General features: G+C 45.4%; 1 protein-coding gene and 1 long non-coding RNA gene across 6 annotated transcripts in view; one reads left to right on the top strand and one right to left on the bottom strand.

Moving 5' to 3' along the window:
• EXT2 (exostosin glycosyltransferase 2) overlaps window positions 1–6,040 on the bottom strand; it is a 141,787-nt gene extending 135,747 nt beyond the window's left edge. For 3 of the 4 annotated variants that reach the window (XM_027979639.2, XM_027979641.2, XM_042233379.1), the window contains exon 1: window positions 5,398–5,506. In XM_027979639.2, coding sequence (XP_027835440.1) covers window positions 5,398–5,424 — 27 coding nt within the window. In that variant the 5' untranslated portion in view covers window positions 5,425–5,506. Of the gene's footprint in view, window positions 1–5,397; window positions 5,507–5,853 lie in introns of those variants that run through there. The other variant, XM_042233378.1, reaches the window with a different exon arrangement.
• LOC105602361 (uncharacterized) lies at window positions 5,558–15,038 on the top strand. 2 transcript variants are annotated; one of them, XR_009596673.1, is made up of 3 exons: window positions 5,558–5,620; window positions 13,632–13,867; window positions 14,486–15,038. It is a non-coding gene; the product is annotated as an uncharacterized LOC105602361 (long non-coding RNA). The 2 variants fall into 2 exon arrangements; XR_001020974.4 differs by having other exon boundaries at window positions 13,625–13,867.
• The last annotated feature ends 20 nt before the right edge of the window (window positions 15,039–15,058 follow it).

Genomic DNA, 15,058 nt, shown 5'->3' with positions numbered 1-15,058 from the left:
TTCCACTGCAGCAGCTGACATCAGCCTTTCACCTGCCAGCTCTTGCCTTTTTTTTCCTTTCAGGTTATACAGTGAAGCAATACCCTAGTTGGCTGCCCGTCTACACTGTCTATAGGAGTGCCAGGCTCTATTAGCATCACAGCGGGTCCAGAAACACTGGTTTTGAGTTGGGCCTCATTGCTTATTATGAATATCGTGTCTACCTTGCCTCTGATGGTTAGTGCCAACACCCAGCCTCTGCCATTTCAGAATCCTGTCATCCTCATTGATAGTTGGGGACCCAGTTCCATGGTCAAACCTCATAAAGTCAATCCTGGTCTACAAAGGAGAACCAACATTGAGACTCTCAAACATGCTGGTCCCTTCATCGGAGTTCCACATCACCAGAGGGAAGGAGACCGCCCTCCTGGGAACACAGGCAGGAGCTGAGCCTCTGGCCTCAGGTAATAAATCTATTCTAAATCTCCACCTCTCTGAACCTTCTAAGCCCTTCCTCAATATTCTGCCAACACAGCTCCCACACCTTACCTCATGTACTCCAGACTAGGGTTTCTCAGTCTCAGTATTACTGACATTTTGGGCCAGATGGTTCATTTCTGTGAGGAGCTGTTCTGTAGAAGGTTTAGTTAGCATCCTCAGTCTCTATTCAAGAGAAGCCAGAAGCAACCACCAGTTATGACAACTAAAAATATGCCCAGATATTGCCAAATAATCCCTGTGGAGGCAAAATCGCCCCCAGTTGAGAACCAACTGTATCACTGCCATGTCCAAACTTCCAAGAGCCTGCCCAGCGGCATATCAGAACCAGCTTGTCGTTGCCAGGCCATTACATTCTGAATCCGGGGAGTACACTTCCAAAAGTCTCTTCCATTCAGCTTCACAGTCCCCGCTACCCCACGCTTGGCCTGCCCCTGTCAAGATTCTTGCCCGTGTGTTCCTCAAGTTCCCGCTGGTCCACAGCAGCCAGGTCCTACAGCTCTTCCAATGCAACAGCTACCATCCCAGCAGCAGGGGCTATACTCCCCCACTTAGCTGGTGCTGAGATCTGAGGGAGGGGCGGGCAACACCGAGGGGGGAGAAGCACCACCTTTCGAGGTATCCTCCTCCGGAGAGGGCTTTGCAGGGCATTAGGCAGAAGGAGTTTCTTCTTAATGAGAGATACTTCGGCTGGTCCAGGGGATCTAGGAAACCTCAGAGTTCTTCAGTGCATCCACCCAAAAATCTCCATCCTAAGACCCTGGGTCCCACTTCTTCCCTATCATGGCCCCGACATTAGCAGAGGCGGCACATCAAGGCCATGCATTCAGCTTCCTCTGCAGCTCTGCCACAACTGCAATTAAATTCTGGGCCTGGTTTTCAACACAGAACGTGCTCCCTGCTCCTGCCAGCTTCAGGAAACGCCGCCACGGAACCACGTCTTTCACAGTGCCTCCCGAGTTGATACCTGGCTAATCTGACCCAGATCACACCTCAAGGCCTCTAAGGGAGCTAACAAGGGCCAACCAACTCCACCAGCCTTATCCTGACCCTGGTCCACATGCTGCTCAAGCACTTAAGAGTTCCTGCCCTAGCCAATGCTTTCCTTTCGACCTGAACCTCATCCCAATCCACCACTGGTCAGTCTGACTGCTCAGCGATGCTAGAGGGCACCGGGGGGTCCTCAACACCTCACTTACCCCCACCAAAGGGGTCCTGGGTGCCACCTTAGGGTGAGTCAGTCCAATCTCACAACACTATTCTCAGGGCCTGCTTTCTACAGCCGCTTCCAGTAGCAGCCTTAGTTTACGTTCCACCAAACTAAGGGTGCAGGTAGCTTGCAGAAGACGAATCCAGAAAACCAGAGAGAGGGAGTAAGGAGCACAGTCAGGGAAGAATGGGAAGCCAGGAGGGCACTACTGAGCTGGTTGCCATACTGAACTGAGCGGATGGGGCTCTCCTACTGGTGTCCCTCTGAAAAACGCACCTGAGAACCGTTCCATGCAAGGACATCATCCACTAAAATCCATCCAAACCCATTCTCCAACCCCCTCACCTCCACTGAGAGCTGTTCCCCAGGATATAGACTCATGTTTCTGAGGTTTATCTGCCCTGGTTAAGTGAGCACTTAGAAAAACAGCTGAGAGAGATGACAAGTCCTGAAGGTGGAATAAAAACCCCTAATGGAAGAAATGAGGGGAAGAGCCTTAAACAAAAAACAGCCCCTTACCAAGTAGAGCTTTAGGGACAGAGAGCTTTTACAGGCTTCATTACAGCACTCGCCAGATTGTATTAACTGGTTATATAACTGTAAGTCTCCCTTCGACTGGTCATCATTTTCTTGTAGTCAGAGTTTTCATCTCTGCTAAATATTCCCAGCATCCACTAGGTTGGTGCCAAAGTAATTACAGTTTCAGATCCTGAACTTTAAATCATTATAACTAGGCTCAAACACATCTATTTTAATCAAAACAGGAACCATTACAATCAACATATTTTTGCCAATGAGAAATAAGTTTGTTTATTCTTGTAGCATAAAAATCTGCGCTTTGGGATTCAGCGAACTCTTGGAAAGCATTTTCTGTGTCCTGCTGATTATAGAAGCGTTTTCCCTGAAAAAAGTTGTAGAGATGCTTGGAGAAGTGGTAATCAGTTGGCGAGAGGTCAGGTGAATACGGCAGATAAGGCAAAACTTGGCAGCCCAGTTGGTGCAACTTCTGGGCATCGTCAGGTGAGGAACTGGGCCCTTCCTGTTGACCAGTGCTAGCTGTAGGCATTGCAGTTTTTGATGCATCCCGTCAAACGGCTGAGCATACTTCTCAGATGTAATGGTTTTGCCAGGATTCAGAAAGCTGCAGTGGATCAGACGGGCAGCAGGCCACCAAACAGTGGCCATGACCTTTTTTTTTTTTTTTGGTGCAAGTTTGGCTTTGGGAAGTGCTCTGGGGCTTCTTCTCAGTCCAGCCACTGAGCTGGTCATCAGTAGTTGTGGTATAAAATCCACTTTTTGTCGCACTTCACAATCCAACAGAGAAACAGTTTGTTGTTGCTGCACAGAATAAAAGATGACATTTCAAAATGATGATTTTTTTTTTATTTTTTGGTCAACTTGTGAGGCACCTACTTAACGCGCTTTTGCACCTTCCCAATTTGCTCCAAATGCTGAATGACCTTAGAATGGTCAATGTTGACTTCCTGGGCAAGTTTTCATGCAGCTGTCAGAGGATCAGTCTCCATGATCCTCTCGTTGGTCACTGTCAACTTCCAATGGCCAGCCACTGCACTCCTCGACTTCCAGGCGCTTGTCTCCTTTGCAAAACTTCTTGAACCACCACTCCACTGTACGTTCAGTAGCAGTTCCTGGGCCAAATACACTGTTGATGTTACAAGTTACCTCCGCTTCTTTATGACCCATTTTAAACTCAAATAAGAAAAATAATTCGAATTTGCTTTTTGCCTAACAACCTTTCCATTGTCTAAAATACATATAAAATAAACAGCAAGTAATAATTCATTAGCCAAAAAAGTGAGAAATGAGCATTAAAATGATGTATAGCATAAACACATTTATTTAAGAATGCATTCCAATACCAAATGGCAAAGCTCAACGATGTAAAACCGCGATTACTTTTGTACCAACCTAATAATACCATGTCTAGAACACACTTCACATAAACAGAAATGTTTGCTGAATGAAGGGAGTGTCTCTATCTCTCCCGGCTCCGTCAATGCACACACTGTTCAAGGTCCCAGTTTTGAGTAATTACATGGTGATGAACTTTGATTATTTTCTTTCTTGAATAAGGGTTTCCAAAGAAGAGAAAAATGGCCAGGTAATTCCACAGACAGAATTTTCCATACTTACCCCTGACTGCCCTCTTCTCCCCTAACACTGAGTGTCCCCACAGAGGACGAACCAAGAGGAATTTTCTAATGATGAATGTTTGTTCCATATAATACCACAACATGGGTCAAAATAAGAATTTCAGAGCAAAGTACGATAAACAATAGCCTTCCTGAAGCACACCAAACTTGTCCCTGTTAAACACTGGAATCATCCGGCTAGAGGTCAGGCACTGAATCACTGGAAAACTCTTCCAACTCGACTGTCAAGATGAGACGCGTTTTCTGTTCCTGGAATTATTTATTCCTAAACTCTGCCTGAATAACCTTTCCGCGATGCTTAGTCCAAAGTTTTCAGCCACAAACTCTCATCTTCTTAAACTGTGTAGAAGCTGAACTCTTGGAGGCCCTGCTACGGTGGAACTCAACCCACCTGTTCCTGAAAACAAAGGAACTAAATATTGGCCCAAGCAGGAAAATCTCCAATTCACTGCCTTACCTGATAGGGTCCTTTATAATTAAAGTTCTGTTAAAGCTAACTACCCCTAAAAATGATTTCAAATTAAAAAAAAAATAAAAACCCTGTGTCCCTTGGTGAGAATTATACTATAATTAATACAAAGCATATAATTAAGGAACTAATAACTAAACTTTACTGCAGACCTACTACATGCCAGGATCTGTTTTAAGTACTTTGTTAACTTGGTGTTAACTTAGTCTTCCTAACGGGCTTTCCTGGTAGTTCACCTGGTAAAGAATCCACCCACAATTCGGGTGATCTGTGTTCGATCCCTGGGTTGGGAAGATCCCCTGGAGGAGGGCATGGCAACCCACTCCAGTATTCTTGCCTGGAGAATCCCATGGAAAGAGGAGCCTGGCGATCTACAGTCCATCGGGTCGCAAAGAGTCGGACACAACTGAGTGACTAAGCATAGCACAGACTTTCTAACAGGCTCAAGTGAGGAGCTATGATTATCCTCATTTTACAAACAGGGAAAGTGTAACAAGGAAGGCTACATCTCCATACAACTAGAAAATGCCCATGCTAGGATTTGGAGGCTGGCAGTCTGGCTCTGGAGCCGGAGCTCTTAACCCCCAGGTGAAGCTGCCTCCTCAGCAGCGACCCTTAAAAGCCTGAATAAGATACACCTTTTTCATTTCTCAATTAACCAGCATAACTAGACAGATGCAAATCTATCCATTTTATACCAGTGTTTGCAACCAGATGGCTTAAAGTCACTGCAAGTGAGGAGTGATGGAAAGTGAGTCATATATTTATTACTCTAAATAGCCTTTGAGCTCTGAAATTTACAGACTAAGTCCAGTTTAAGTTCTCAGGGCATGCAATTGACAGAGAAAAGGGACTTAAATGGACATATTTCTGTTTCAAGACATCTTCAGACAAATATATCAAGGACAGGGCTAGATGAGCGCTTCCCAGTAAGTTACACCGAGCAACTTTAACCTCAAAATCGTATACATATTATCTAGTTCCCACCGCCAGTATGTAAAACGCCAAATAACCTCTGAGTTTCAAGTAGCTGCCCAGAGCCCCAAATACCGCTGGCCACGGCTCACCTGAGCATCCAGTCCTGCCCGAGGCATCGGGTACCGCACGGAACGCCACTGCCCACGGCAGGGCCCAGAACTCAAACACCCCCGCTGGAGGAAGCAGAACCCTGGACTCGCGGGGAGGAGCTGGCAGCGGGCAAAGGTCACGGCAGAGGGAGGGCCCTTCGGGAAAGGAAGCCACGGGATCCCGGGAGAAAGGAAAGGTGCAGGAAGCGAGCGAGGGAGACAGGTGGGCAACCAACGTGCGGGCAGGGGCCGGGTGATGAAGGAGAAGGCGGGGCGGGAGTCAAGGCGCCCCCCAAGCGGGAGCGCACCAGGAGCGGCTCCGCCAGGGAGGGGGTGGAGGTCGTCTCCCGCAGCCCTCGGACCTCCGCGCGGCCCGCGCTTCCCCGGAGATCCCGCGGCCCGGGGAGGCCCGAGTCCGCATCGGGGGCCCGCCCGGCCCTTCCGCGCCGCGCTTACCTCGGCCACGGCTGCCTCCGGCTGGGCCCCGCGCTGGTCACCGGCTCATGCCGCGGGGCGCGGGCCACAGCCGCCCGAGTGGGATGGCGCGGAGCTCCCGGCCGCCACCGCCGGGCCGGGAGTGCGGGAACGAGCGGAGGAGCCCCGGGAAGGCCACTGCGCTCGGCGGTCTGACACCCAGCGCACCGCGCATGCGGGAGCGGCCGGGGCCGCGCCTCCTGCTGGACGGGAGGAGTCAGGGCACCGCTCAGGGCTTCTCCCTGGCAGGTGGGTGAGGCTCAGGCTCCCAGGGAAATTCAGAGGACCGGCAGCCTCCTTCACAACGAAAGAAACTGCAAACTGAACAACGGTTCACTTGTAAAAATGTAGAACTGACAGAAATGTAACAGTCTGAGTATAATCAGTATTGATGACGGTGCAACATTCCTGAAGAGTAATTTGCTAGTATCCATCACACGCAAAAAAATTAAAAGGGGCTTGCTCCTTGAAGGAAAAGCTATGGCTAAACAGCTTATTGGAGAAGGCAATGGAAACCCACTCCAGCACTCTTGCCTGGAAAATTACATGGGCAGAGGAGCCTGGTAGGCTGCAGTCCGTGGGGTCGCTCAGGGTCGGACACGACTGAGGGACTTCACTTTCACTTTTCACTTTCATGCATTTGGAGAAAGAAATGGCAGCCCACTCCAGTGTTCTTGCCTGGAGAATCCCAGGGACAGGGGAGCCTGGCGGGCCGCCTTCTATGTGTCGCACAGAGTCGGACACGACTGAAGTGACTTATCAGCAGCAGCAGCAAACAGCTTATTAAAAAGCAAAGACATCGCTTTGCCGACAAAGGTCCGTCTAGTCAGCTATGGTTTTTCCAGCAGTCATGTATGGGTGTGAGAGTTGGACCATAAAGAAAGCTGAGCACGAAGGACTGATGCTTTCAAATTGTGGTGTTGGAGAAGACTCTTGAGAGTCCCTTGGACTGCAGGGAAATCCAACCAGTCCATCCTAAAGGAAATCAACCCTGAATATTCACTGGAAGGAGTAATGCTGAAGCTGAAGCTCCAATACTATGGCCACCTGATACACAGAGCCAACTCATTAGAAAAGACCCTGATGCTGGGAAAGATTAAAGGCAGGAGGAGAAGGGGATGACAGAGGACAAGACGGTTGGATGGCACTACCGACTCAGTAGACATAGGTTTTAGCAAGTTCAGGGAGATGGTGAAGGACAGGGAAGCCTGGCATGCTGCAGTCCATGGGGTCGCAAAGAGTTGGACACGACTGAGCAACTGAACTGATCAAACATAAAATGCCAGCAACTTTCCCCAACAATCCCTCTGTATGGAGTTTACCCTATGGATACTCTCAACGGACATTTTCTCAAAAATATTCATTACAGTACTGTGTCTAATAATATCAAAAACCCAAACACAACCAAAATAAACTATAGAAAACTTGATATTAAAATAAATTATGATGAGAATGTAATAATGAGAGAATGCGTATGTATGTTGGTATAGAAAAATCACAAACATGTTAAATATGAAAACATGGTTTAAAACAGTAGCCAAGGGACTTCCTTGGCAGGCCAGTGGTTAAGACTCCTCACTTCCACTTTAGGGGTCATGGCTGGATCCCTAATTGGGGAACTAAGATCCCACATGCCACCCGGTATGGCCAAAACAAAATAAATTTTGTTTAAAAAAAAAACGGTAGACAAGTATGACTCTCTTTATGTAATAAAATATACATATATATGTATGCAGAAACAGAAGACAAAATATATAGATAGACGCTTAAATGCAGGCATATATATATATATGTTTTATATATATAAAGGATATATATACATAAACACACACATATATATCATTTTTTCTGTAAAGAAGCCAAGAAGCAATAAACAGTTTTAAAGGAATTAATTGTGAAGGTGGAAATGGGAGGAGGAAAAGCTTTCACTTTAATTTTGTTTCTTTCTGTATTATTTACATGATCTAGCCTTCATGCACAGCAAAACCCCTATGTAAGACAGTAAGTGGAGTCTTAAAAATTCAATCAAAATGCAGAGTGATGTTACTGAGAAGTTAATGAAATGACCCCACTGAGCCTGTGCAGTTTACAGACACTGGTTGCAGAATCCATATCCATCTAATCCCAGCTGTACCTCAGCACCATCTGGTGGAAGCCGTCATTTAGAGCTTAAATATTCATGAGGGTAATTTTGAAGCTAGATATACACTGGGGCTTCAAGCAGCAACAGAGATTCCAAGAATATTCCTGTGAGGTAATGCCTGCTTGTCACAGATCCAGAGAGACTGGGACAAGACTATTCTGGAGACAGGAAACCCACATTCTGCATCCCTACATCTAAGAGAACATTTGCTCTGCTCCCCAAACCCACATCCCCCTTAAAAATGATAAGACATTCAGCACACGTACACCACATCTGAGATATGGATAAGTGGAAAGCGTGTTCACTTTCTTCTTTTTCTCTTTTTCTGTATATATATGTATATATGTATATATATATGTATATATATATATGTTTTAAATTAACTATTCATATTTTCATTAAATGAAGACTTTCTGTGTTAAAGACCAGTGTTAGGCATCACCTTTGAAGAAACTGCCTATCTTAATCACTTTTTATATAACCCTAAACATGCACAGTGCCTGGCACATAGAAAGTGCTAAATGAATACTTTTTGAATGAATTAAAGGGTACCCAGAATTAAAGGGTGCCCAGATGCTGGAGGAGCTCAATAAAAAGAAAACAAAGATGCAAGGAAGATTCATCAAAGCAGAGCAGAAAGAGTGACATAGGAAAATATGAACAAGATGCCACAGAGTTCAAAAGAGAAAGTGGTCACATCCAATTGGAACATAGGACGACTTTCCTGGAGGCTCAGCAGTAAAGACTCTGCCTGTAATGCAGGAGCCACAGGAGACGTGGGTTAGACCTGTTCTTGCCTGGAGAAGCCCATGGACAGAGGAGCCTGGCAGGCTGTAGCCCGTAGGGTCACAGAGTTGCACATGACTGAGTGATTTAGTATGCACACAGGAAGACTTCATGCAAAAATTAATACCTTTGCCGGTCCCAGAGGATAGTTAGGATTTTGACAAGTAGAGGGTGAAGAGGGCATTCCAGGCAGAGAGAAAAAAGCATAATCAAAGGCATAGATACAAGAAAGAAGGAGAAGCAATCAGAAACAGCAAGTGTTAAACCAATGTGGCTAAAATGATGGGGCTACACTTAAAAGAATAGAAATCATGCGAGGAATTAGAGATGAGAAAGTACAGAAGCTGTGATATGCAATGCATGTACATGCAGTGCAGGAGACCCCAGTTCTGTTCCTGGGTCAGGAAGTTCCCCTGGAAAAGGGATAGGCTACCCACTCCAGTATTCTTGGGCTTCCCTGGTGGCTCAGACGGTAAAGAATCCACTTGCAATCTGGCAGACTTGGGTTCAATCCCTGGGTTGGAAAGGTCCCCTGGAGGAGGGCATGGCAACCCACTCCAGTGGGTTCTGGCCTGGAGAATGCCATGGACTGTATAACCCATGGCATCACAAAGAGTCGGACATGACTGAGTGACTTTCACTTTCACCACTCTTGGAGTTCTCTGCTGGGCACTTTTTGAAAGTGAGTTTACAACGAAGAGGCATTGCTAGTGTGGAGTTGAATCCCAGGCTTACCACTTCCTTTACATCATATCAGCTTGCAAGAATGGAGAAAGGTATATTCCCCGAGGAAGAAGACTCCGTGAAGGGATTATCCTGTTGTATTTGACGCTGGCTCAGCTTAAACAACACGGGCAGGCAGCCTGGTGGACCAGAAAACGTCTATCAGTACCAGAGCAAATATAATGAACTCTCTCAGAAGGACCCTGAGCTCACAGAAGAAGTAAAGAAAATATACAAGGAGCCAAAAGTGAAGGTGATGTGAGAAAACTGAGGGCTGACGTTACAGCTTGGGCAAACAGCACATGTGGGAAAACCCATGTAAAGCTATCAGCCTGAGGTGGAAGACTGAAAAAGAACTTGCTCAACATCAGTAGCAAAATAAATAAACCAAAATAAAATAAATAAATAAGCTTGTCTATCTTGGTCTAGAGAATGGAAAAGGAAGAGTCTCTGTTGAGTCCTTAATTTCAAGCTTCACAAGGTGGGATTGAATGGACACTTCAGGCATGGTTCAGAAGGTTCCCCACCTAAAGAGTAACTTGCAGTGTTACCACCCCAGGTTGGTGACACCTGATGAAGGAGATAGAAGTCCTCTCTGGAGGGTCACACCCTCAATGCAAGCTGTCCAGGATTCTGACAGATCAAACCGTGACAAACAGAAGCTCACAATCTGGAATTACGAAGCACACAAAGAATACACCGGTCAGCAGGAACTACTAACAGCAGAAACTTAACCTGCAGAACTGCAGAGAACTGGATCATGAGAAACAGATAGAAAATAAGGAAGTTTATGGTGCTCAGAGACTTCAAAGATGAAACACTAAATGTCAGAGAGAAACAAGATGATTTTTCCCCAAAGACCAAAGAGATTGAAGAAGTACTAAATATAAAAATTGACCTTAAAAACGCAATGCATAACCTAAATCATAGGTTAGACACAATTAATAAACTGAGATAGAGATCTGAATAAATAAATCAGAATGCAAATTCAAGGGAAAAAAAAAAAAACACAAGGAGATGGAATACAGGACAGGCAAGTTGAAAGAGGAGGGGAATAAACGAAGAAAATGCAGAATATATCCAGAAGCAGGGACCGGAGTAAATGTGGTAGGAGCAGTGCCCAAGGAGCCGGTCGCTAAGATTCTTCCACTATTGGACAAAGATGATCATCTGTAATAGACGGACAAGAAGACTAACAGCAGACACCTCAGCAAAAACGAAAGGGGACTTCCCTGCTGGCTCAGTGGTAAAGAATCTGCCCGCCGATGCAGGAGATGCGGGTTTGATCCCTGATCTGGGAAGATTCCCACATGCCACGGAGCGACAGGTCCATGCACCACAGCTACTGAGCCAGTGCTCCAGAGCCTGGAAGCGGCAACTATTGAAGACTATGCACCCTGGAGCCCGTGCTACCCAGCAAGAGAAGCCACTGCAATGAGAAGCCCGAGCACCACAACGAGAGGGCAGGCCCCACTTGCTGTACCCACAGCAAGCCCATGCATAGCAAGGAAGACCCAGCACAGCCAGAATAAACAAATACATAAATCGTTTTTCAAAAAGAACAAGAAAGAAACACATTTTCAGACAAATACGAATAGGAAGAATCTACCATCAGCAGACCCTTCCTAACAGAGTATCTTAAGAGATGTATTTCAGGAAAAAGAATATTAAAACCAGAAGAAAGAACTGGGATGAAGTAAAGTGAAGTGAAAGCAAATGTGTTAGTCACTCAATCATGTCTGACTCTTTGCGACCCCATGGACTGTAGCCCGCCAGGCTCCTCTGTCCATGGGATTCTCCAGGCAAGAATACTGGAGTGGGTTACCATGCCCTTCTCCAGGGAATCTCCCCAACCCAAGGGATCAAACCTGGGTCTCTCACATTGCAGGCAGATTCTTTACCGTCTGAGCCACCAAGATAAAAGAGATGAAATAAAGAAGTAAAGAGATGAAGTAGAGAGGTCATGAAATTGACAAACTCATGGGTAAATCAAAGCAAATAGTCCTTGTATAAAACTATAATGATAACACATTGGAAATTAACAACGAGGCATTCCCCCCACGTTCACTGAAGCATTATTCACACTAGTCAAGATACAGAAACAACCTGTCTATGGGCGAAGAACGGATAAAGAAACTGGGGTATATTCACGTAGTGAAATAGTATTCACCATGAAAAAGAAATAACTCCTGCCATCTAGGACAACACGGATGAACCTCAAGGGCATTTTGCGAAGTGAAATAAGAGAAATACAAATGTTAATACTGTATGATCTTTCTTAGAGGAGTGTGTGAGTCACTCAGTTGTGTCCAACTCTTTGCTACGCTATGGACTGTACCCCGCCCCCCCCCCCCACAGGCTCCTCTGTCCATAGGATTCTCCAGGCAAGAATATTGGAGTGGGTTGCCATTTCCTTCTCCAAGGGATCTTCCTGACCCAAGGAATCTAACCCGTGTCTCCTGCCTTGGCAAGTGGGTTCTTTACCACTAGTGCATCTGGGAAGCCCTGTTATTTTATATGGAATCTAAAAAACAAAACAAACACACACACAATTCAGCTTATAGACACAGGGAAGAGAATGGTGGTTGCCAGAGGTGGGGGTGGGGAGAGGAAGAACTGGGTGAAGGGGGGAAAGGCGAAAAGAAAAAAATGGAAATTTTGTAGCAAATACCCATATATCCACCATCTATATATGCCATTACTATTTTACAGTACTTGTCACATGTCTATCTATCTATTTCCTGATCCATCATTTTTCTGTTGCATTTCAAAATAAGTTGCAGATATCAGCAGTTACATCTGAATATTTTATTGAATGTATATAATGAACTAGAGATCAATATTTTGCAGTTATTTCTTATGAGATAAAATTTATGTATAATAACATGCACATATATTGTACTTTCTCTTTAAATTAGGGAATAACAAGAGCTTTGGCAGATGAAGGGCGAAAAGTAATGGCAGAAGAAAGGAGAAAAATTTTTCCTTCATACAAAAATTATACCTCCCCTATACTCATATAAACATCTTAAAAAAAGAAATTAAGTTAGGAAACAAATATGCAACAGAAAAAATGAACAAAAGTAATAATTCCTCATGAAAAACTCATAAACTAGTAACACTGACTTTAGAAAAAAAACATTATAAGACTGTTCATGATAAAAATAAATGTAGAACAGAAGTCACCAATATGAGGAGCAGACGGGGGGATATTCCTATATAAAGAAAAAAAAAGAACGTACTACTGATACATACAAATGTATAGACCTCAAAACATCAAGGTGAGTGATATAACCCAGACCCAAAAGTGAACAAATATATAATTCCTTTGACCTGGAAACTTTAAGCGTGGAACTAGAAGTCAGAATAGCATTTGCCTGTAGGGGATTAGCAGTCCATGAGGTCACAAAGAATCGAACATGACTTAGTGACCAAACAACAGCAACAGGGGATTGAGAAACGTCAGTAAGAGCTTAAAGGGGTTTATACAGTAATGGCAGTGTTTCACATCACAATGGGGATATTGGTTACATAGATGTATATATTTGTCAAGGCCATTGAGTCTTACAATGAACATCTGTCCAATTCACTGTAGGTAAACGTTACCACATTTTTAAAAAATCAATAGAATGCAATGTTTAAGCTGAAGCTCAAAAGACTTCTAAGAGCAGTACTAGACCTAGATGGTATTTTTAACTCTCCTAGGGCTTTCCCTAAGTAGAATTTTTTATTTTACTGTGTACAACTTTCATATGGTTTTAAAAACAAAAAGCATTAAAGACAAACCCAGGAAAACCAAAAAAAGTGAAAGAAAAAAAAAATTCTCACTCCTGTTTTTGTTTCCCATCCTCCCAATTCCCTGTAGGCAATTACTAGTCTTAATTTCTTTTGAATTCTTTTTCAGACTCTCTAAGCAAAAACGAAGGCCTTAAATTTTGACTTAGGGTGGTGGAGTCTGAGAAAACATGATGTCAAACCTTAAATATCCTGTTGAGAGTCATGTAGGCTTAGAACTGTTGTTAGAAATGTTCACATCAGAACTGGAAATTCTGTTTGACCTGGCCTTCAACCAAACTGGGGTCATGACTTTTCAAAACACAGTTTCCAGGGATCAAGAACCTGCCAGCCAATGCAGGAGATGTAAGAGACTCAAGTTCGATCCCTGGGTTGGGAAGATCCCCTGGAGGATGAAATGGCAGCCCGCTCCAGTATTCCTGCCTGGAGAATCCCATGGACAGAGGAGCCAGATGGGCTACAGTCTATATATCACAGACTCAGACACAACTGAAGCGACTTAGCACGCACACAACCTGACTTGGAATCTCGGCTCTGCTGTTTTTGTCGGTATGTGACTTTGGGAACGTCACTTCATCTATTTAGGACTCAGTTTCCTCATCTCCAGCTTCCCTGGTGGCTCAGATGGTAAAGAGTCTGCCTGCAATGCAGGAGACCTGGGTTCAACCCCTGGGTCAGGAAGATCCCCTGGAGAAGGAAATGGCAACCCACTCTGGTGTTCTTGCCTGGGAAAATCCCATGGACAGAGGAGCCTTGCAGGCTACAGTCCATGGGATTGCAAAGAGTCAGACACAACTGAGCGACTTCACTCTCCTCATCTCTAAAATGGGGGGTGATAATGCCAGTTTCCCAGTGTGGTTAGAGTTAGGAATGCTAACTGTAAATCACCCTATGTGGTGTCCCAGGCATACAAGGCATTCACATAAAGACAGGGCAGAGGGATCAATCAGTGAAAGGCTGCTGCTGCTAAGTCGTGTCCGACTCTGTGCGACCTCATAGACGGCAGCCCACCAGGCTCCCCTGTCCCTGGGATTCTCCAGGCAAGAACACTGGAGTGGGTTGCCATTGCTTTCTCCATCAGTGAAAGGCAGGAAGAGGAAAAATCCTAACCCACAGAGCACAGTTTATAGAAAGTGAACGCTGATTTCACCAACATGTTCTTTACAGAGGAACGAGGAAAGAGACGGCTTTTCCAAACAGGAGCGCCAGCACCAGAGAAGGGGCCTCAAGTGAGCAGCGGTTCAGAAAGCTCCTTTGGGCTCGGAAAGAAAGCATCCCTGGGGATGGAGTGGGTGGCCCTTTCGTGCTTAGGGGGGAAGGCCAGCCTGAGATAGCTCGTCCCCTGAGCAGTTCAGGGCCCCTGATCTCCCTGCAGTCATGGCAAGGTCACTCTGGCGCACCATCAAGAGTAAAGGGAGCTCCTTGCCAGGAAGACCGCACCCTGGAGACAGACGCCCTGCCCGGCTTCCCCCAGGGGCCCATTCACTTCATCCCAAGCAGAGGCTGGTCCCGCGTCCTGGTCCCAGGTGTGCCGTGGGCCCCCACATCCTACGTGCAGGGAGAATAACCTGAACATAACAGAGTTGAATTCCTTTCTCCTGGTACTTTGGAAATTATCACTCTTTTCTCCCTTGGTGGGGGTGTGCTCGCTCTGACACGTGTTGTTCCTTTGATTTGTTTCCCTGGCAATAAAGACAGAAGACTGAAGGCACCATCAGAAGGAGGTACAGGTTGTTTGTT

This window comes from Ovis aries, chromosome 15, assembly GCF_016772045.2.
Source record: "Ovis aries strain OAR_USU_Benz2616 breed Rambouillet chromosome 15, ARS-UI_Ramb_v3.0, whole genome shotgun sequence".
NCBI classification, from domain to species: domain Eukaryota; kingdom Metazoa; phylum Chordata; class Mammalia; order Artiodactyla; family Bovidae; genus Ovis; species Ovis aries.
The sequence above is the reverse complement of the archived record's forward strand: the minus strand, read 5'-3'. Positions and strand labels throughout refer to the sequence as shown.